The sequence below is a fragment of the Sorex araneus genome, chromosome 4, assembly GCF_027595985.1.
Source record: "Sorex araneus isolate mSorAra2 chromosome 4, mSorAra2.pri, whole genome shotgun sequence".
Lineage (NCBI taxonomy): Eukaryota > Metazoa > Chordata > Mammalia > Eulipotyphla > Soricidae > Sorex > Sorex araneus.
Genome location: NC_073305.1, coordinates 14,059,849 through 14,081,538, shown reverse-complemented (window position 1 = coordinate 14,081,538; position 21,690 = coordinate 14,059,849). Strand labels below are relative to the sequence as shown.

Genomic DNA, 21,690 nt, shown 5'->3' with positions numbered 1-21,690 from the left:
GGAGCAGGGAAAATCTGGCCACCATTAGCAGCTGTAATTGAGCTGAACAGTGACAAACTAAACATTCCCACGTGGAAGCCCTGATTCGCAGAGTCTCAGAGAGTGACAGTTTTTGGCCGTGAGGACGTTAAAGAGATGGTTGGTGTAGAATGAGGCTGTGACGTGGGGGCCAATCCAATCTGACTGACGTCCTGCTATGAAGAGATTAGATACCCAGAGAGTCCCCAGGGCCCCAGGGTTGAGAGTCAGCCACCGGCAAATCAAGAAAGAACCAGACCATCTTCTCCTCCAGATTGGGTGGGGGTTGGTTAACTTTCTGTGGTTAAGCCACCTAGAAGGTGACATTTTCATATGGTGGCCCTAGTTGACCAACCGTCCCAGGAGTCAATGCACGCAGCTTAGGGCACATCTGGTGTAAGGGTGTGGGGTGAACGGCCACTGTTCTCTGCACCCACTTATAACCGAAAGCTCTGCGTAGACGTGACCCCAGGTCACGTGGCCAATGCTGGACATGGGCCAACTGGACACAGGTCAATATGGCAGCCCAGATGGGCCCAGACCCTGGGTCTCTCGGTCCCCACCTCACCCTTCCTGGAGAGTGAGATGGGGTATGAGCAAGCATTATCCCCAGTGACCCGGCTTTTATTGTGTTCCTTTCCTCTGATCCTAATCTTTGACACACCCCTAACCCCACCCTCCACCCCCACCACACATACAACAAGGAGGTCCTGGGTCTTCTCCAGCAGGTCTTTTATCTGCTTGTGTTGAGATGCTGCAGTTTATTAATCCCTTATTAATCCCAGGCCTCCTCTGCAGAGGAGAGGACGGTGTTTTTATTTAAGATGCTGATATTGAAAAAGGAAACTGGCCCCTCTCTCCCCCAGCCCACAGTGGCTCTTTAAGGAAAGTGAAACATTCTGGGTGTTACGTGTCTCTCTGAGCCCCACCACTCTCCATTTGCTCTGTGACTCCCAGCACAGCTGATGGCGAGGCACCAGCAGGCTCCAGCTGTGCGTTTTTCCCCTGCAGGTTCGACTCAGTATCTCCTGCCCCCTTCAAAACAGCAGGAGGGCTGGAGGAGGAAGGGCCTCTCTGGGCTGCACATTTGGGCCTGTAACAATCAGGTTGAAAGATGTGCACTTTTTATAGGTGCTTCTAGAACTATCTAGAGATGTGCTGGTACTTTCATCAGAGCTAGTATCATTCAGGGAGCAGAGGTCCTGAGAGTGACCGTCTCTGGGAACTTGTTAGACTTGACCTATTTAAGGTCCCACCACAGACCTAGGAGCCAGGAGCTCTGCATGGGGGCTGGCCCTTTCTCTCTCTGTTTTTTTTTTTTTGTTTGTTTGTTTTTGTTTGTTTTTTTTGGGTCACACCCAGCAATACACAGGGATGATTGATCCTAGCTCAATCACTCAGGAATCACCCCTGGTGGTGCTCGGGGACCATATGGGATGCTGGGAATCGAACCCGGGTCGGGCTGCGCGCAAGGCAAACGCCCTACCCGCTGTGCTATTACTCCAGCCCCTGTTTTTTTTTTTTGTGTGTGTGTGTGTGTGTTTTGTTTGCTTGTTTTCTTGGACCACACCCAGTGATGCTCAGGGCTGTATCTCCTGGCCATGCACTCAGGGATCACTCTTGGCAGGCTCCGGGGACCATATGAGGATGCCAGGGTTCAAACTCAGGTTGGCTGTGTGCAAGGCAAGTACCCTACCCACTGTGCTCTGGTCCCTATGGTCCTCTCTGTTTTAAAAGACCTGCCATTCACTCACATGTGATATGAGGGGATTCGCCCGAGTCTCAGCTGATGCTTCCCACAACTAAGAGCACCCCTGAGCAGAGTGCTTCTCTTTGGCCCCAGCATGGATTCAAAGCCCTTCACCCAAGCAAGGCAGTACTATTGGATTCTTTATAAATGTGCGCATACAGACCTTCCCCATGCCTGCCACCGCCAGGGTAGTGGAAACCTGGAATGCCACCCAGCAGAGCACTGCGAGAAAATTAGAGCCATTTGTCCCAGACCATTTTTCCTTCAATGACAGGAATTTTAAAGCCCAACAAGGTTGCCAATTGGGGCTGAGTGCAGAAATGATGACAGACCTGGGCTGGAACACTTAGCTTTTCTTTTGACTTTTCCCACATTTGAGCAGCACCAAATTCATGGTATTTACTGGAAAAAGAAAAAGAAAAGCACTGAAGTTGGAGTCTTTTCATTCTGATGGCTGGTTCAGGCTGTTGTGGCTAATGGCATTTCTTCCTGATCATGTTTTCCTTCCTTTCCTTCCTAAGACGGGGCCCTTGGTAGGAGTGGGAAAACACTAAAACTCAGTGTTCAGGACACCATGTTATGGGAAGAGGGATTTACTATTTCACAAAGAAAAGGTTTACCTCTATTGTAAAGCCATGATCTGGCCCACTGCTTATTCTTGTTAATAAAGTTTTATTGGCACATGACCACGGTCATTGTTATATTTGTTTCTCTTTTATAAGGGACTGGGTGGTTGTGAAAGAAAATACACAGTCTACGAAGCCTAGATTTATTACTACCACTACCTAGCCCTTGATCAAACAAACTCATTACCCTTGTGCTAGAGAGAACCCAAATGGAACACTGAAAAGGAAGGACAATGGGAGCCCAGAAGGGTAAAAGGTTCACAGACCCCTGTACACCCTGGGGGAAGGAAGGCCAGAGGAGTGATCCTTGTAGCCCACTTGACTGAGGGACCTTGTGGATTTTGCTTATGCCAACTTGAAATATATTTGTGATTGTCTAAATTTCTATTTCTTCCTGACCTTGAGCATTACAGATAGAACGATGGAGAAAAATTTAACATTATGTTAAATGTTAGTAACTAATTTGGTATATGGCATAGGCATAAACTATTATTTCATGTTCAGAGCAATTCTGTGAAATATCATACCCCCAATTGTACATATGAAAAGATTGAAATACAATTTTAAGTAATGCTTTTTGCTATGGAGCTGATATTAGAGCCTTGATTTAAATGCAGATCTTTTTAATGCTAACGTCAGTATACTAAAGCCAACATACTAAAGTTAGCTTCTCATCCTGTGGATTGAGAAATGAGGTTAGCAAGTTGCAACCAGATTTTTTTTAATCAAAAAGAATGGAAAATGCCAATATTTCTCTCATTGTATGGATAACTTTTCATGCATGAAAATTTGTCTCGATGAATAAGGATTTACATATAGATTTACATACATTAATACATTTCTGTCTGTTTGGCACTAATTGTGTCATAGTGTGAATCCAGGTATTCTTGCCTTGAAGATGATGTGCAGGGGGATGGAGAGAATAAGGGAGAGCAAGAAGTGTGATGAGTAAGTGAATGAATCATGAATCACTATTGTAGAGAGTAGGAGAGGGAGCGGAAACAGGAGGAAGTGAGGGAGAGAGACTGGACAGTTTGTTGACAGAGACACAAAGATGTGGGGAGAGAAGGGAAGGAAATTACATGGTTCTGCTCACAACTCCTCATGCCGGGGACCCCCTACTTGAGGGCAGCCTGGAAACCTGAACCTTTCTTTCCACTGGCTTCAGCATTCTGTTCTCCTCTTGCTGTGTTCCTCTTATCATTCTGAGTGTACACCACATAGGGATTTTTATTAACCATGGTCCCTATGTTCAGATCATCTGTTTTGTCCAATGCCCAGGTGGAAATATAAAGGCTGTGTTGGAGTCAGCAAGGGAAAGAATAAACCCCCAGGACACCCCTTCCCGCAGGACTGGCAAAGTCTTGACTGTGCTAGTAATGTTGGTTCACTGAGCTGGGGAGTTTTGATTCTGCTCTACTGCATATTGCTCAGTTGGCAGGGAATTCTACATCCATTCAGTATTTTCCTTTCAGATGATTCTGGTGTCAGTTAATGAAAAGGCAGTTTTTACAGTGGCAGAAGTTGTATTAACATTGGTATGAAGTTTTCCTAAATGTGGATGTTTTCATTAGAATCATATTATTGAGTCTTGTAGTCTATGCTGTTGTATTTCCTGCTGTCAGTTTTACTAAAGGAACAAGAGCTCTATAAGTACAAGTCTCTTGCCCAGTCTCTCATTTGAGAGGAGAAAGAGCTCAACTCAAACCTCGAATCTATGACTCTAAATCCCCAACCAAGGGTACTCAAACAAGGGATTTAGACTCTTCCCACTAAACAGAAAGCAACAATGCAATGAAAGAAGGCTGTGTGTATTTAATAAAATCTGTTTTTAGGCAGTCAGAGTATGGGTCTAAGCTCAAGATGCCCACAGTTTCGCTGCGGTGCAGGGTGACATTGTATAACTCCCTCTTCCTAGAGATATATCTCTATTTACAGCTCTCATTAGTAAATCGAGATTCAGATCACTATGATTGTTTTTGTGTGCTCCTTTCTCAGCCTTTCTTGGTTGAAGGCCATTGTAAGTACCCACTGTTTGTTGTAGTCACTTGTTAGCATGGATAGAAGTGAGTACAGCGGTTCCCAGAGTGAACTCCTCCTCCAAATCTTTCCTAGCACCATAGGAAGGAATTGTAATGCTTTTCCAAACCTGCCTAAACTCCATTATTCTCTAGTGTCTGTCTATCTTGTCACATCTCACCACTAGTATTTACCTTGAAGAGGACATTTGCCAAAAGAATGCTGACAGAGTTCCACTCCAGCTGCCTCTCCAAACATGCTCTGTGGACACGGCGAGCACATTCAGTAGTCAGGGGGTCTTATCTAGCTTTACTCCTGCACCATCTCATTTGTACTAAGGATCAAGCATCCAAATGTCAACACTAACAAAGTGATCACTTTCTTCTTGTTTCATGGCCTCACGCTTCCACATTCAAAATATGCTTGCAGCTAAAGTCACCTCTCCTTTTTGCAGTCGGTTTCCTCTAGCTGTTTATGAAGTCCTCCCTGGAGGCCTTACCCACGCCAACCCAAGCCTGCATCTCCAGGATAGCCTGGGAGTTCTGAGCCTCAATTGTGATGGTCGTGGTTGGAGAAGCATAACACTGATTCTTTATTTCAGAGATCCCAGAAGACCCCCTCGTAGCAGAGGAGTATTACGCGGATGCATTCGATTCCTGTTCTGAAGAGAGTGAGGAGCGGGGAGAAGAAGCCTTGTTCTCTGGGTCAGGGGAAGACTGCAGCGAGGAGGAGGAGCCCCAGCTTTCCTACAGAACGAACCAACAGGTACCCATAAGCGTCACCAAGCACTGTCCAAGGTGCTGATTTGATATTTCCTCGCCTGCTGGTGCGGAGGGACTAGGATTCTTACAAAGGCTCCCCGAGATACCCTTAGTCTAGAGAATGTGGGCCATACTGGTGAGGGAAGGGCTTAAATAGCCTCTCCCTCTGGGGGTTGGGGCATGGCGTGCTTTGTTGTTTGCACTTGTACACCAAAGAGAGGAGCACTCACATACAGCAATACTGGTAGCAGGCAGAGGGATTTTTAAACTTAATTAAAAAAAAAATCATTGAATCACCATGAGTTACCAAGTTACAAAGTTATTCATAATTTTGTCGTTCATAATTTAGTTTCAATGTTCCAACACCAATCCCTTCACCTGTGTCCCTTCCCCCACCCCCCTGCTCGGGATATTTCCATCAATATCCCCAGTTTCCCTAGCACCCCCTGGCCTGCCTCTATGGCAGGCACTTTTCCCTTTTTCATTTTTCCTTTCAGGCACTGTGATTTGCGATGCTGTCACTGAAAGCATGTCATGCTTTACCTCCTTTCAGCACCCAGTTCTCATCCAGAGTGTCCCCTTCTCCTATCATTGTCATAATGGTCCTTTCTCTCTCCTAACTCCTCTTCCCCCACCGTGGCAAGCTCCCTGCAAAGGGCCAGCTCTCCTGCCCTTTGTTTCTGTTGCCTTTGGAAATTATTCTTCTACAGTGTTTCATTATATCCTGCAAATTTAGTGAGATCATTGTGTGTCTGTCCCCAAAGAGTGATTTTTTAAACGTAGGTACTTTTATTTCTGGTGTTCATATTAGAGTCACATTTATGTTACACAAATTAAGCTTGGGGATGAGACCCAGAGACTCTGGACCTTAGGGCATGTTCTTTTTGGCTCTTTCCAGGCGTGGGAGGGCACGGAAGACAGGTCTTGGCCATAAGACTCTATTTATGGCTCCATCTGGCCCACAGACCCAGAGAAGCCCTGGTGTGGGACTTCTGGGTGTCTGTAGAAGAGGGAAGGAAAGATCAAGAGTCATGTGAGGGAGGGGCAGGTCTCTGGGAAGACGTATGCTCTTTTGTGTCTATTTCTTCTGAGGTTATAACCTAGCAACATTTCCAGTCATAAATGGCTGGAAGGCTCAGAAGCTTTGAATTTAGAACCAGTAACTCATAAAGCAGACGTCAACTCAGAAGCTCTCAAGTCAATGGAAATGCAATTCAGGAGGATTATTTTTGGAATGAAGAGAAGGCCAGTGTGCATTCCACTTAGAGATTTGTATTGAAGTCTAAAGAAGACACGATAAAAGGAACTAAAACTAGTAAGGAGCGTTCTCAGATCCTACCTAGGGAAGGAGGGAAGGACCAGGAGAAGAGAAGCAGAATGGGACAGAGATAGGGCAAAGCAGAAAGAGGATGAGTGAAAGAGAAGGAGGAAGAAAAAAAAGAATGAGAGGGAGACATTAAGAAGCTAAGGCTTAAAGAGAGAATGAATCTTTCATTTTTAAAATTAGGCAGCATTTCAAGTCAAAAATTTAGTCATTCATAACATGATTTAAAGATGTTTTTAATAAATTAAAAATGGACTCATAACCACACAAATAAAATATATGGCAAATACCACCTTTATGGCATATGTGGCAAATTGAACTTGCTAGTCTTCTAAGAAGGTCCTGCCTTTGCATCGTTGTTAGAACATGGCTTTGAAAATCCAACTGGCTGGATCTGAACCTGAGCTTTGTCAGGTGTGGGTTGTGTGGTCCTGTGTAGGCTTCTAAACTCCACCTCTGCCTCAGTGTTTTTATCTGTAAAATGGGAGGAGAGGGCCAGAGGGAGGGTACAGGGATTAAGACACTTTCTTGCCTTACTCACGGCAGAACCCAGTTTGCTCCCTGGCTCTGCATATAGTCCCCAGAGCACAGCTGTGATCTCTGAGCAGAGTCAGGAATAAACTCTGAGAACTGCAGGTGTGACCCCCTCAAAACAAACAAACAGACCCAAAACCTGTTCAGTGGCAGCCCGGTGTTCCAAATGAGAAAGCAGAGGTTCTGCAAAATAACTTGCCTGTGGCTACCCAGCTCGGCAGTGGTCTGAGTCATGCTTCAGGCCCACGTTGGCCCAGGTTTTTCTCAGTAGAGGCCACAGCCTTCTCTCCCTCCCCCAAGACGCATGTGACATTTGGGTCCTGGTGGGTATTGACTTTTCCCATCGTTAAGGTTATTTTATTAACAGCACACAGTTTGCCAGTATACTTTGCAACGAGCACTTAGCATGGCATACCCAAGTGCTGGGCGCTAGTCCTGCGGGTTTGATGAATTTGGGCGCCCCCTGCAGTCACCTGAGATTGTCCCCTTTGCCCCATTCCCCTCTCTTGCCCTTGAGCCCCGACGGTACCAGGGCACACTGGAAGGATCACCAGAGAGCCCCCCCCTCTCGTGCGAGTCATCAAATCAGAGTGGCTTGCCCTTCCTTCAGGTGGGACGACAATTGCTTTTCTGCTGGAAGGAGTGATTGCAGAAGGGAAAACAGCACAGGCGTCATTAGGATCGATCACAGAGGTCTCTGTGATCCCCAGCCCAGGACGAGCTATTCAGCAGTAGCTGCACCAAGCACAGTTTTATGAAGCACCGAATTGCTGTTGATTGTCAGAAACGTCTCTGCCGTGATTAGCAGAGCAGCGATGCCACCATTACCGCCAGCCATTTCTCAAAGGGTGTGTGGTCGCCGAGGCAGAACCAACCTCACCTGTCCCAGGGGATTGGAGTTTATAGCCGCTGTCATCACAAGGTGCTGGATAATATTTGTGGCACCTGTGAAGGACACGTTTTATGTGCTCAGTGGACGCGTTTTTAGGGCCACAGGCTGGTGGGGGTTTTCATAGTCTCTTCTCTCTTTTCTTTTTTTAAAAAAAATTTTTATTGCATCACCATGTGAAAAGTTACAAAGCTTTCAGGCTTGTTTCAGTCATACAATGATCAACACCCATCCCTTCACCAGTGCACATGGTCCACCACCAAGAACCCCAGTATAGCTCCCATCCCACCCCCACCCCCCACCTGTGTGGCTGATGGTTTTCACTTTGCTTTCTCTTTACTTTGATTACATTCACTATTTCAACAGAAAACTCACTATTATTATTTGGAATTTTCCCCCAACAAACAGACCTGCCAAAAAGGCATCATCTGATAATTTGTTTTCCATTGCCGAGAATGAAGAGCATATGAGGTCGCGGCCGTGCGGTTTTAGATTTCTGGTATTTTAGTGATTAAGTCCAGAGAAATTTCTGCCAGAAGTAGCATCACTGAAAACTCGTACCTCTCTTTAGTGGGCCTTATAAGGTGGCGGTCGCCATGTCACTGCCACCGGGGAAAGGCAAGATCGAGAGGGAAAAACCTTTCCCCTCTTGGGGTGGCATGGGGCCATAGCTTAGGTCACAGTCTAGAGGCATTTCTGCAAGAGGCTGCTGGGTGCCGAAAGTAGTTAGTGGGCTTCCGGGATCATGGTCGCTCAGGAACGGAGGGACCACTCGTGTGTGGCAGCTTGGGATCACATCTGGGCGGAGAGCGGTGTCTTCTCTCTCTGCCTTGATCCTCACTACCTTCTGCAAGATTCGTGGTCCCATGCAAACATGGGATACATGGCAGGTGTGTGACCCCTCTGCAGCCCCTCAGCACAGACTCTTAATGCCCTTCGCTCTAGTCCACAAGTGTTTTCAACAGGCTCTGAGCACGGTGCTTGTTCTTGCTAAGCCCAGGGGCTGCTCAGGCCCGTTTATGCCAGTTTTTCTGAGATGCTTTGTCCCTGTGCCCTCCATCCTCCTTTGCTTCTGAAATTCCCCCCTACACAGGAAAGCATCAGGAGAAGCAGAGATGAGCTTCTGCTTAGAACGACGCTCCCTGAGCAGAGAAAGGAATCCAGGCCATGCCTCTGCATCCGCTGAGGACCCCTGAAGGGGAGATGCCTCTAAAAGAGTCTTCTGCAAACTGGGGAGCCATTCGATTAATCAGATCGTGGTCACTAGAATAGTAAGAGCAAACCTCCCCACAAGCTTCTGGCTTGCTCTGCAACGTCAGTGCGGGTCCTTGTGAAGCAGATTTAACTCCAGAAGTAGAAATGAATGAGAAATACCCATGGCGTAGGTGAGAGAAATCCAAACTATGATGCTGAGGGAGGGAGGGAGGGAGGGAGGGAGGGAGGGAAGGAGGGAGGGAGGGAGGGAAGGAGAGAAGGGAGGGAAGGAGAGGAGGGAGGGAAGGAAGGTGGGCAGGAAGATGGGAAAGGAAAGAGGGAAAGAAGAGATTAAAGCTTCCGGCTGCTGTACAGTTGGAAGAGATCTTGACCAGGCCTATTAGAGAGCCCAGGCTCAGCTGTGCATGATCGGTGTCCAGATGGTGGGAAGGGACTAGCTCTGGTACTGCAGGAAGATCAGACTCACTTCCAGCCTGCTGGAACTCTAGACACAAAGGACAGCAAAGGGAGTATCAGCATCACCAGCTCGTGACGGATGCACCATCCAAGACCTCAATCGGACAGGCATCACACAGCCCTCAATCAACCCCGCTTTCCTTTCCCTTCTCCACCCTTCATACTTCCAAGGCCTCATCCAGAATGTCTTACAAGTTCTGCATTGGTTCACTACTTGTGGATATGGCTTTCAGAAGAAGGGATTACAACTTAGTGAATCAATTTGCAAGAAAGGAAATGTGGGGTGGTTGTTTGGATGGTTTATTTGCACGTCACATACTTGAGTGCTCTGGGATGCTGGTTCTCAGCCTTTGTGCCACTGCAGCTTCACACCTTGTTACCTTCTGCTGGCCCCTTTCCCTACCCGTTGACCCCCAAGTCCCATGCCATTCCCCTCCCCCATTTCACAAAATTTTTATCTGTGACCCCCACTTTGGAATATTCTGTTGTTGCTCTGTTGAAGTGGAATGAAGGAAGGAAGGAAGGAATGACCCGTCAGTCTCATGCTATTATGCCCAGTCATAAATAAATCAGAACAACTGAGAAAGATGTTGATGTGATACAGGAGAGGAGTATTTGGAGTGGGGCAGTAAAATGTGGGGCAAACTCAGTACCAGGAGCATGAGGGAGAATTATTGGAAGATGACTGACAACATCCTGAAAAATACAAAAAGCTCTTTAAAGGGAGTTGGGAGGGAGTGTGTAGAGAGGAGAAGAGCATGTGCAAAGGTCCTGCCTTGGGGAGGGGTATATCAAGTCACAGAATGAGTGTGGAGATGGAAGGGTTGAGACCAGTGAAGATGCTTCCAGAATGTCTTTAGGAAGGAAAATGGACATCACTGTAAGTGAAAGACCAATCCAGGCTGAGAAACAGAATATAGACTGAAAGTTCATCAATGTGCACATAAATCAGAACAGCCAGGACCATGGTTAGTAGGGATTGGCTGGGAAGTTTGGAGATACAAGAGTAGTTCTTTACCCATTTGGGGTAGAGGCCCCATGGGTATGACATTAAAAAATATATATGTGGGGCTGAAGTCATAGTACAGTGAGTAGGGTGGTTTGCCTTGCACACAGCCTATCTGGGTTCGATCCCCGGCATCCCATATGGTCCCCCAGAACCCCAGTAGTGATTCCTGAGTGCAGAGTGAGGAGTAACCCCTGAGTTACCAGGTGTGACCCCCCCAAAAAAGCAAAATATATATATATGTAATCATATATATGTACATATATTCAGTTGCAGCTTAAGATCTTGGCCGTTCACCTCAATATAAAAAAAATGCATCATCATCAATGTCATCATGAGAAAAAGCCTGCAAAAACTAAATAAGATTTTAAAGCTCACCTAAAGAACTCTTGTAACTAAATAAGACTTCTTTATTTTCCAGTAGAAATATTGGCATAGAAATATGACCTTATAATGGTTAAATTATATTCTCAAAACAGCATCCTGTCAACTTTCAAATTAAGGTTGGGATTTTATTTTAGACAGCTTATGAGATTTTATTAGAATTCAAGTTATCTTTTACCAAGGTCATTTCTTTTCCCCAAGGTTCCATCTAGATGTTCAGGTTGGAATTTTAAAGGAACAAATGGGTTTGTGATTTGCTTGAATGATAGTATTTGGGGTTTAGTTTTAGGAACTAAAGTTGGAAAATGTAAGATGCTGTGTAGCTGGATTGGGCTAAGCCTTGTAACCGCATTTTCGGCTACTTTATTCTGCTGTGGTACGAATATGAGAGTCTGAGAATTTGGCTCCTTGTATCTTCTCAAAGTGTTAAATTCCAACAAAATAATGCTCAGAGACAATATTCCGGCAGAGGAAAAATGAATGTTCATATTTCCAAATTGTTTGTGTTAATGGGATTTTGTTTTTTTTTTTTTGTTTGTTTTTTGTTTTCCAGGCATCAAAATTCTCTAATGAAAGCAATAGTAAGTTGTTTAGGAAAACAATAAAGGCGCCCGGAAATTGCAGAACATTTTTTAATAAGTCAAAGTGTTCAGGACATTAAGAGTGTTAACTCAAAGCTAATATTTTAATTGAACTTTAGATTTCCAGTGTGTGCAAGATTCACAATATTAAAGTATCCAACTGAGAAGACTCCAATACATGTGATTCTTTTAACTGAGTTTGGTTACCCTCTCTCATTTATCATGGTGTGTCTAGTTTTGCACTTAGCACACCTTACTCTCTTAAATATTTTTTGACTGCAAGCAAGAGTAAAGGGGGCATTTTGCCATTATTTTTTAATATAGTTTTATATATAATGCACATAATTATACCTGTGGCTTCAGTATCATTATGTGCATTAATGTGGAAACTATACAGTTACACCTCCACCCTCATACACACACACACACACACACGTGTGAACACACATCCCATTTAGATTTTTTTCTTTTATAGAATCACCTTGAGATACACAGTTAGGAAGCTGATCATAGTCAAGTGTTAGTCATACAATGTTTCAACACCCATCCCTCCACCAGTGTACATTTTCCACCACCAATGTCCCCAGTTTCCCTCCCCCCGCCCCACCCCCCACCTGCCTCAATGGTCCACTTAGGTTTTACTGTCTAAATCTAAGCAAAGAAATGACATCGGGTTCCTTTGGCATTGCAGGGAAGTAGAATGCATTAAACCTAATTGTTTTTTTTTACATGAGTGTAACAGAGTTCTAAAAGACATCTGCATTGTGGCCAGTTAGTAGTAGATGAGATCATGAGGGCCAGAGCAATAGTACAGTGGGTAGGGCATTTGTCTTGCAAATAACCAATCAAGGTTCGATCCCCAGCACCCCATATGATCTTCCGAGCATTGCCAGGAGCACTGCCAGAGGTGGTTCCCCCAAACCCCCTCCCCTCAAAAAAAAAACACAGGGGAAAAAAAAAAAGCAGTCTCATTTTCATGATGTACCAAGGGTAGCACACCATATTTGGTGGGGTATAAAATAGAAGGCAACCCACCTTGGGGAGAGAAAAAAATACATATATATACACACACACACACACACACACACACACACACACACACACACATATATATATATATATAGAGAGAGAGAGAGAGAGAGAGCACAGTGGGTAGGGCATTTGCCTTGCACGCAGCCGACCTGGGTTCGATTCCTCTGTCCCTCTCAGAGAGCCTGGCAAGCTACTGAGAGTATCCTGCCCGCACTGCAGAGCCTGGCAAGCTACTCGTGGCGTATTTGATATGCCAAAAACAGTAACAACAAGTCTCACAATAGAGATGTTACTGGTGCCCTCTCAAACAAATCGAAGAACAAGTGGACAACAGTGCTACACTGCTACATACACACACACACACACACACACAGAGCACAATCTTTAACAACATGTTAGTAATTTCTTATACAAGGGCTTAATGGCTCCAGGGTGAAATAAAACAATATTCACACACTTTCCTCTAAGGAAATTTTTTTGGATAATTTTTAGTAGATTATTCATAACAAGTAATACAAAATAAATTATTAAGGTCCTGCTTGGGGCAGGGTTTGGAGGTCAGGGTGGAAACATTCAAAATATGGTCGTGGTAAGGTATAATGGTGGTGGGATTGGTGTTGGAATATTAAATGTAATAAATTATTAACAACTTTATAAAAATAAAATGAAATTTAAAAAGAAAAGAAAAAGAAGATGAGATCACATACTCACTAATAGAAGGCAACTAGTATCTTTTTTTTAAATTTTTTTATTAGTGAATCACCGTGAGGTACAGTTATAGATTTACATATTTTTGTGCTTGTGTTTCAGTCATACAATGCTTGAGTACCCATCCCTCCTCCAGTGCCCAGTCTCTACCACGGATGATCCCAGTATCCCTCCCACCCCCCACCCCACCCCCCCCCCATCCCACCCTGCCTCTGTGGCAGGGCATTCCCTTTTGCTCTCTCTCTCATTTTGGCTGTTGTGGTTTGCAACAGAGGTGTTGAGTGATTATTGTGTTCAATCTATAGTCTACTTTCAGCACACATCTCCCATCCTGAGCGCAACCAGCATCTTTGATGCTAAATGACTTCCTGTTGGCCTGGTGGGGAGTTTGCCCTCCTAGGAATATTTGGGAAGGTCCAAAGACATGTTTGATTGTAAGCCACCTGGAAGAGGGGGAGGGTACAAATAGTGGGCAGAGGTCAGGGATGCTGCCAAGCATCCCACAGCAGAGCACCGTGATTTGACCGATGGCACCACATGGTCCCCTGAGCACCTTTGGGTGCAGTTGGAGTGGCCCAGGTTATCCCCAGAACTACAGGTCTCAAATGGCACCTTAGCTTCATGCCCTCGGGTTGAACAGCACCTCACCCTCTCGTCCTCACGTTGAACGGCCGGGAGGGAATCTCTGAGAGGGGCTCCAGACTCCCTCAACACTGTTTTTGAGCTCCAGGTGAGCACAGATCCTGGTGTTTAAAGAAGAGGAAAATGTGACTGGGACACATTCTTGTGATACACAGGAACAGGATTATCAGGACCAGGCAAGCCTGCGAGCCTGGAATCTCTGAAGGGAATCTGGACTTCTTTCCAGAAGTTGCTGACTTCTGTGATCAGCAACTGAGTTACAATTGTTCCTCCTCCTCTTTCTCCTCCTTCTCTTCCTCCTCATTGTCTTCCCCGCTCTTCTCCTTCTCCTTTTTTTTTTCCCCCTTTTTAGGTCACACCTAGTGATGCCCAGAGCATTGCTCCTGGCTCTGCACTCAGGAATTACTCCTAGTAGTGCTTATGGAATCATATAGGATACCAGGATTGAACTCGGATTGGCTGCTTGCAAGGCAAATTCACTACCCACTGTACTATCACTCTGGCCCCCAACCAACTCACAGCTATTCAGAGAGACATGCACGAAACAAAGCAGACAGAGAAGCCAGGAGGTTAAGGTGCATTCTGGGCTGGAGTTGGGAAAGATTACTCTGACTCTTATTGTTCATTTTGATTGTGTAGCTCCCTGTTCATAGGACAGAAAGTTCTCTAGGAATTCCTCAGCCTATGGTTTCTGGCATCCTGCTGCTGGTGGAGAATGTGCCTTGTAGGGAATTATAGGTAATTAGTGGCTGCAAATGAGCAGAATGGAGCTGGAGTGGGTAGGGTGTTTGCTTTGCAATGACTACGGGGGTTCAACCCTCAGCATTCCATATGGTCCCCTGAGTACTGCCAGGAGTAATTCCTGAGTGCAGAGCCAGAAGTAACCTCTGAGCATTGCTGGGTGTGATAAAGGAAGAAGAAAGAAAGAAAAAGAAAGAAAGAAAGAAAAAGAAAGAAAGAAAGAAAGAAAGAAAGAAAGAAAGAAAGAAAGAAAGAAAGAAAGAAAGAAAGAAAGAAAGAAAGAAAGAGAGGAAGGAAGGAAGGAAGGAAGGAAGGAAGGAAGGAAGGAAGGAAGGAAGGAAGGAAGGAAGGAAGGAAGGAAGGAAGGAAGGAAGGAAGGAAGGAAGGAAGGAAGGAAGGAAGGAAGAAAGAAAGAGAAAGCGAACAAAAAATTTCAGCAGATTGCTGTTGTGCAGTGCTGACAAGTATCTCTGGACTTTCAAGATGGTCCCAGCACCCTGGACTCATTAGTCTTTTCTTCCTCCATAAATAATTAGGTTATCGCTGCCCCTAAGATGGTGGGCTAAGCTCGATTCCACCTTCCTTTCAACATACAAGTAGTATTTCATAAATCTCTCCTGGAGGGAGTACAACTGTAAAGACAATACACACACACATGAATGTGTATGAGTGTGTGTGTATGTATTAGTGTCTGTGTGAATGTGGGTGTGGCTGTGGGTATGTGAATGTGTGTGTGTATCAGGCTATGAGTGTGGTGTGTGTGTGTGTGTGTGTGTGTGCGTGAATGTGTTTGATGTGAGTATCTCTGTGTGTGGAGTATGCACTGAATCTTCCATCATAGCTCCTAAGTGAGGCTGTAGCTCAGGCTTGTTTGGGTAGGCAGAGCTGACTGAGGACCCAGGATCTTTGTAGTGCCCTGGTTCCCATCCTGTGAAGGTACAATCTGACTCTCCCGGTGCACAGGCCTGCGTGCTCTGGCCTACACTTCTACCATTAGAAATTCTTCCCTCTCAGAAGCTGAGCAGAGTCGCACCTGGTTGGTCCACGGATGGGAGAAATAAATTCCTCTGGCCGAAACTCATATCCCCATGAAAGACAAATATTTTTATGCCACATAGGGACCATGACAATCGTCTTATCTTTCACAGGAGCATTGTTTCTTGAGAAAGCAGACTTTATATACAGGAAAACAAGTATGAATACGTCATAGTCGATTGTTTCTGGATACTGGACAGTTTATTAGAAGTGAATCTCGCAGGATGCTTTTGGGCATGTTCCCGTGATTGCTGCCTGACTACACTTAGCTGGGACCTGACCCAGGTGTCCCAAGTGCCCTCATGTTCTTGCCCAACAGTTGGTGTGGGCTGTGGGCTGGGACTCTGCTGTCCTCCATGTGGTCTGTTAGTCTCAAGTTTCCTCCAGGGAATTGCCTGACTTTTTAATGTGGTTGCTGGCTCCCAAGAGAATGAAAAAGGGAAGCTACAAGGTCCTTTGTGACCTAGTCACAAAAGTCATGCTGCATTGCTTCTGCCACACTCTTTGATCCATCCAGCACTTGAGTCACAGGGCCAGGTCAAGGGTGGATAAGGAGCTAATGTCTTGACATGAGGTGTGACCTAAGATCATGGGGATAGGAAGATTGGTGTAGTCGTCTCTGAAGATTATCTACCATACTTACTATCAGTTTAACTCTTCAACCAGAAGAAATAGGGGTTTGGGTTTAGAGCTAGAAGTCTATTCAATCTTAACCATTCAAGGGGCTGGAGTAATAGAGTGGATAAGATTTTTTTTTTTTTTGCATTTTGGGTCACACCTGGTGATGCACAGGGATTACTCCTGGCTCTGCATTCAGGAATTACTCCTGGTGGTACTCAGGGGACCATATGGGATGCTGGGAATCGAACCCGGGTCGGCCGAGTGCAAGGCAAACGCCCTACCCGCTGTGCTATAGCTCCAGCCCCGAGTGGATAGGGTTTTTACCTTGCATATGGTTGTCCTGGGTTCAATCCTGGCACCCCCTATGGTCTCCAGAATTCTGCCATGAGTGATCCCTGAGCACCGGAGTTAGCCCTGAGCACATCCAGGCGTGGCCTCAAAACCAAAACCAAAACGTTTAGATGGATCAAACCCTAGTTTTGAGGGTTTCTAGGCAGAAACAAACTCCTCGGGAGTCCTTCTGCTCAGCCAAGACCTGCACTGATAGAGGAGGAGCCGGGTTTGAACCTGAACTTGCCTGGTTGGTGTCATCATATGTTGACTCATGGGTCCTCCCTTTGTCCTGTGTCTGCCACATTCTTCTCTGCTCAGGAATGTCCTTACTACGTTTGGAGACCACAAGGGAAGAGGAGGAGAGAGATTGATTATTTCCTTTTCCTATTTCTGTGTCTGGTACCTGTAGCTGGTTCCTGGGCTTCACATGGTGGTGGGTTGGAGTTGTCTTCCATGAGTGATTTGCCTTCATTGACTTATTATCTATCAATCCTTTTATATATGTATGGCACATGCACGGAGACTGGGTTTCATTTCCGGCACGAGAGCTGGTTGCCTGGACCCAGCTGTATGTCGTGCAATGAAAGCCAGCACATCATCATTGTAGAGTCATCAACTGGACTAGAATTCATTTTTCTAAAGTGCACAATTACTGTTATAGGAGATGTGTTGCTTCTTCTGAAATGGAGCAGGTGAGCCATAAATTATTAATCTCCCTCAGCGTAACCACAGATCCAAAGATAATTAAGATCATTATGATGCTTTTGGGATGTCTCCAGCTCTCCTGGGCAGAGGGCAGATATTTATTTCATCGTAAGAATAGTACTTGCTGTCAAATACAGTTCTCAGACTCCGGATCCCTTGTGGGAATGACTACCCCTTGCTGATGGTTAAGTTAAATAAATAAAAAGTCCAATCCTAAGATTTATGATGCCTTTAAAACCACACATTTCCAAAGAACTGGTTTGTAGAGGTGCTTTGTTGATGAGGACATTCACTTATTTCCTCTAGTCTAGATTATTGATTGCACCTTTTTTCTTTCTAATAGCATTTACCATCTTGTAGATTAAATATAATACATTTTTGTAGAAAATTTAGAAATGACTGAAGTATAAGCACACAGGAGAAAATTAAGATCTCTGATAGTCCCAACTGGGGTCAAAACCACTGTTAACATTTTCAGTGTTTATTCTACCACACAGACATAGAACAACAGAGCTATGGTTTGGTATGAGGAGAGAGGATATAGAGAAATGTATAGGTGTTTGTCTTTAAAGAAATGATTCAAATGATAATATAATTTTGTAAACAGAATTTATTGTGTTCTCTTTAGCCTGACTATGACCGGTGCGTCTTTCTATGCCATTAAATATTTCTCACTCATTACAGGATGTAAATCTTTCTTGTTTTGACAGGACAGTGACATTGAAGCCCTGGTCAGGTGTTTGGAAAACGTCTTGGGTTGCACCTCACTAGGTGAGTACATTTTCTCAGATTACTATTGATTGTGATGCCTCTTGATTCTAATAGAATGTTCAAGAACTCTAAATCCTGGAAGGAATCATACAACTATTCCAGCTCCAGCTCCTCATTGAATGGATGAGAAGACTGAGGCCCTTGTCTGGCCCAAGGGCTTGGGGACACAAAGAAGAAAAATTCATCATTATTATATGATCGCCAGCCCCCAGGGATAGAGGCATTGAAAGCCAGGATTTGTCATGGTCTCTGGCTTTATGAGTTTCCTTGAGAGGGGCCTCCAACCTCTCTCATCCCGGAGAAGCAGTTTGTATTCTGTCACGCCCAAAGAACAAGCATGGTGGAGTCGGTTCTCAGAAGAGATTTGGTCTGAGAAACAAAGCTAACGTTGCTTTAGCATTGTCAGTCCAGATAAATAGTATGGCTCCACTTCAAGGTAAAAACCCTATTTCTTAGTTTCTTCTTTTTCAATTCCCAATAACCCAGCTGTGATCATTTCTATTCCTGGCTGACAAATTGTTATACCTGACTGGGATAGAATAACAGGCTATACTTCGAGGTTCTGGGTGCAGCAAAGGACTGAGGTGGGTTTTTCCTACTGTTGGCACTTGATTGTGCATTTTTGCTTAGAACTTTTTTAATTGCTTGGCCCAAAGCAGTCTCTTTAGGGCATGCCTGGGAGAAGGAAAAAGACTTTGGGGATATCTCAATTACCAAAAAGATGATCATAATCCCCCAACTTGAACATTAAACGAAGTAAAAGTTAAAGTCAAGCAAAAAGCTTACACCTGAGCTGAAGGGTAACTGGCTCATTCTTTCCACACCATCTGCAAGATTCTGCATAAGCTCACCGGGTAGGAGGCTTTGGGGTTGGTGTGCTACTGCTCTGCCTGTGTTCTCGCACCTGCATGGAGGACTCAGAGGGCATTTCAAGGATGGCTCCATGCCAGTGGCTAGAATCTACAAGACACGGCACTCCGGAACTCTGCTTCTGACTGGACTGACCTTGGAGAATGACCTGATTAGCTTCCAGGGCCACAGAGGCTACTTCCTGCTCCCAGGGAGGGCTACCTGCATGAAGCCCGCGGTCATGGAGGTGATGGGAGAGCATGAAATACATACCTGCGGAGGGAGTCCTGTGACTCATGAGAATATCCCAGTGGGTGCCAAAATAGCATCATTGCATGATAACATTGATGAGGGGGTGGGGGTATAATCAACTCTACTGGGGTGTGAGTTGGGGGCAAGGGGAGGGGGAGATTGCCTCTTCTCCCCGTGTCTATGTGAGCTTGCTTGGGGGACTTTGGTTTCCTTGCCCAGCCCTAAGACGTGCATGAGAGGTGGGTGAGTTGTGTATCACAGAGATTCCAGCCCGAATGAATGTGGATGTGAATCTTGGGCCCCAAGGATACCAGGATGGGCTCTGGTTACTCAAAACTAAGGACCCCAAAATGAATGAATGAATGAAGAAAGGAAGGAAGGAAACCAATGGCTAGGAAATGAATGAATGGAATGAATGAATGAATACAAATGGTGGTTTCCTACTGGAAATGCTGTGGGAGGTGGTTCGGTGTGTGTGTGCGCGTGTGTGTATGTGTGTGTGTGTGTGTGTGTAGGTTGGTGATGTTCCTGTGGCCAGAATGCCGGAGACCTCCCTTCCTGTTTGTAGCTATTACCTGTGATAGTCTGGGTTTGCTCTGTGTCGTGATGTGTAAAGCCGTGGTTCTCAGGAACCCACTGCGGGCTTTCAGTGGGCGCTCGCTGTCTTTCAGGCACTCTGGGAACATGTCTGTCCTGGTAGGGAGCTACGAAGAAATCCCACAGTGTTAGAGGAGCTGGGAAGTCTTAGGAGGCTGAGAAATCTTCAGAGGACTGAGATTGCTCAGGTAGCCAGATGTGAGCTGTTGTCCTGCAGGGCTAGATTCAACGGTAATGTGAGAAATAGGAATACTGAGACAATAACTATGAACTCCTCCATCACTGCGGTTGCTAGAATATGGAAAAATGTCCAAGGGCTGATATATTCAACAATGCATTTGAGGTGCCAGGGATCGAACTCACACCTGCAAGACAAATGCTCTATGGCAGAACCCCTTCCCTGGTCCTTCCAAGAGACAAAGGAAGCCAATAAAGGACGTGTCACTTAGTAACGAAGCGTCTGTGAACTTGGGCTTCTCCCTGTCACCGGGCACTTTGAACTGTCTCACAGCCTCTTGAGCATGTTTAAACGCTCCTCATCATTCACACACTCAAGGGCTGCTCTGTGCCCACAGAAAGAGGAGAAGGAGCATCAGAAATGCAAACATCCTGGCAAGTGACTTAGGCCAGGCAAGGTCTTTAGCTTCAAGGCTCTGAAATGTCGCATGTTGTGGTTTGGCATTCCCCCTCCTGCACCCCCATTCCCAGATTGAGTTTTCTTTCCGCTTAAGTCAGGGACTGGGAACATTTCCCTTCCGAGTGTGGGAGAATGGGGTGGACGCTTGTGTCTGTCGCTCCAGAGATCCTGAATTTGAAGGTGTCCCTTTGAATTCTTGGTCCCCTCACCTCTGGGTCAGATGAGATCCTGTAGAGCAGCCATTCTCACACTGGACCCGGCATCTGAGTCCCTTAAAGGGCTGGGGGAAAAGGCAGGGCTGGGCCCACCCAGGTATTTCTGCTTCTCTCACGGCCCCCAGCGGTGCTGGTCACCTGGGTCTGACCAGACTCTCCAGACTCCAAGGCCTGGAGACCCCGAGGGGCATGTCCTTCCCGCCTGCATGGATTTGTGATTCAGACCTAACAGTCCTGAAATATAAAATTAGACACGTTGTCTTTTAAAATAAGAGCACCCTGGCCTATAAACTGAAAGGAAAGGTGCTTCTTTCCAGAGATTTCTCTCCGAGGTGCTGTCAGGTGTGGCCTGGCGCCACCTGCAGGCGCCTCTGGGGAACTGAGGATGTTTGGGCTTCACCCTCAGCAACCCTGCTGGTGATGTAGATGTTGAGAGCAACCTATTTGGAACGTGGTCCCAGCCACCCAGTGGGGTGGGGGGGACCCACTGATGCAAAACTTTATGACAATGGCTTATAATAATATTCGGAACACTCGCCATGTACTGCTTTCACACAGGGAGGCTCGAGTGTCCCCGTCCCACACAGAGTCACTTCCATTCTGGCACTCTGAGTTCTCCCAACCCCACCACACACACACACACACACACACACACACACACACACACGCACACGCACACGCACACGCACACGCACGCACACACATAAATTTTCACATGTGGTACAAGAAGCAGGGTCAGTCACGAACAGGGTTCTGAGTGATCTCAGAATTAAGAACAGGAAGGAAAGAAGCAAACTGCAAAGGGTTATGGCCAAAAGGAGTGTCTTCACTGATTTGACTCCACTGATAAAGATAACAGCAACAACAATAAACAGGCTGGGTTATGTCCAGCTACCAAGGGTTTGCCTGGGGCTGGAAGGTAGGACAGTGGTTAGGGCATGTGTCTAGCAGTGCCTGACCTGGCATCAGTTCCCAGCACCACGTGCACC

The 21,690-nt window shown here is 45.8% G+C and overlaps 1 protein-coding gene across 1 annotated transcript in view; it reads left to right on the top strand.

Moving 5' to 3' along the window:
• Positions 1-21,690, top strand: part of NEK11 (NIMA related kinase 11) — a 223,321-nt gene that overhangs the window by 146,234 nt on the left and 55,397 nt on the right. Inside the window, exons 14-15 of the mRNA XM_055136136.1 lie at positions 5,015-5,178; positions 18,091-18,151. Of these exons, the coding sequence (XP_054992111.1) occupies positions 5,015-5,178; positions 18,091-18,151 (225 nt within the window). The remainder of the gene's footprint in view (positions 1-5,014; positions 5,179-18,090; positions 18,152-21,690) is intronic.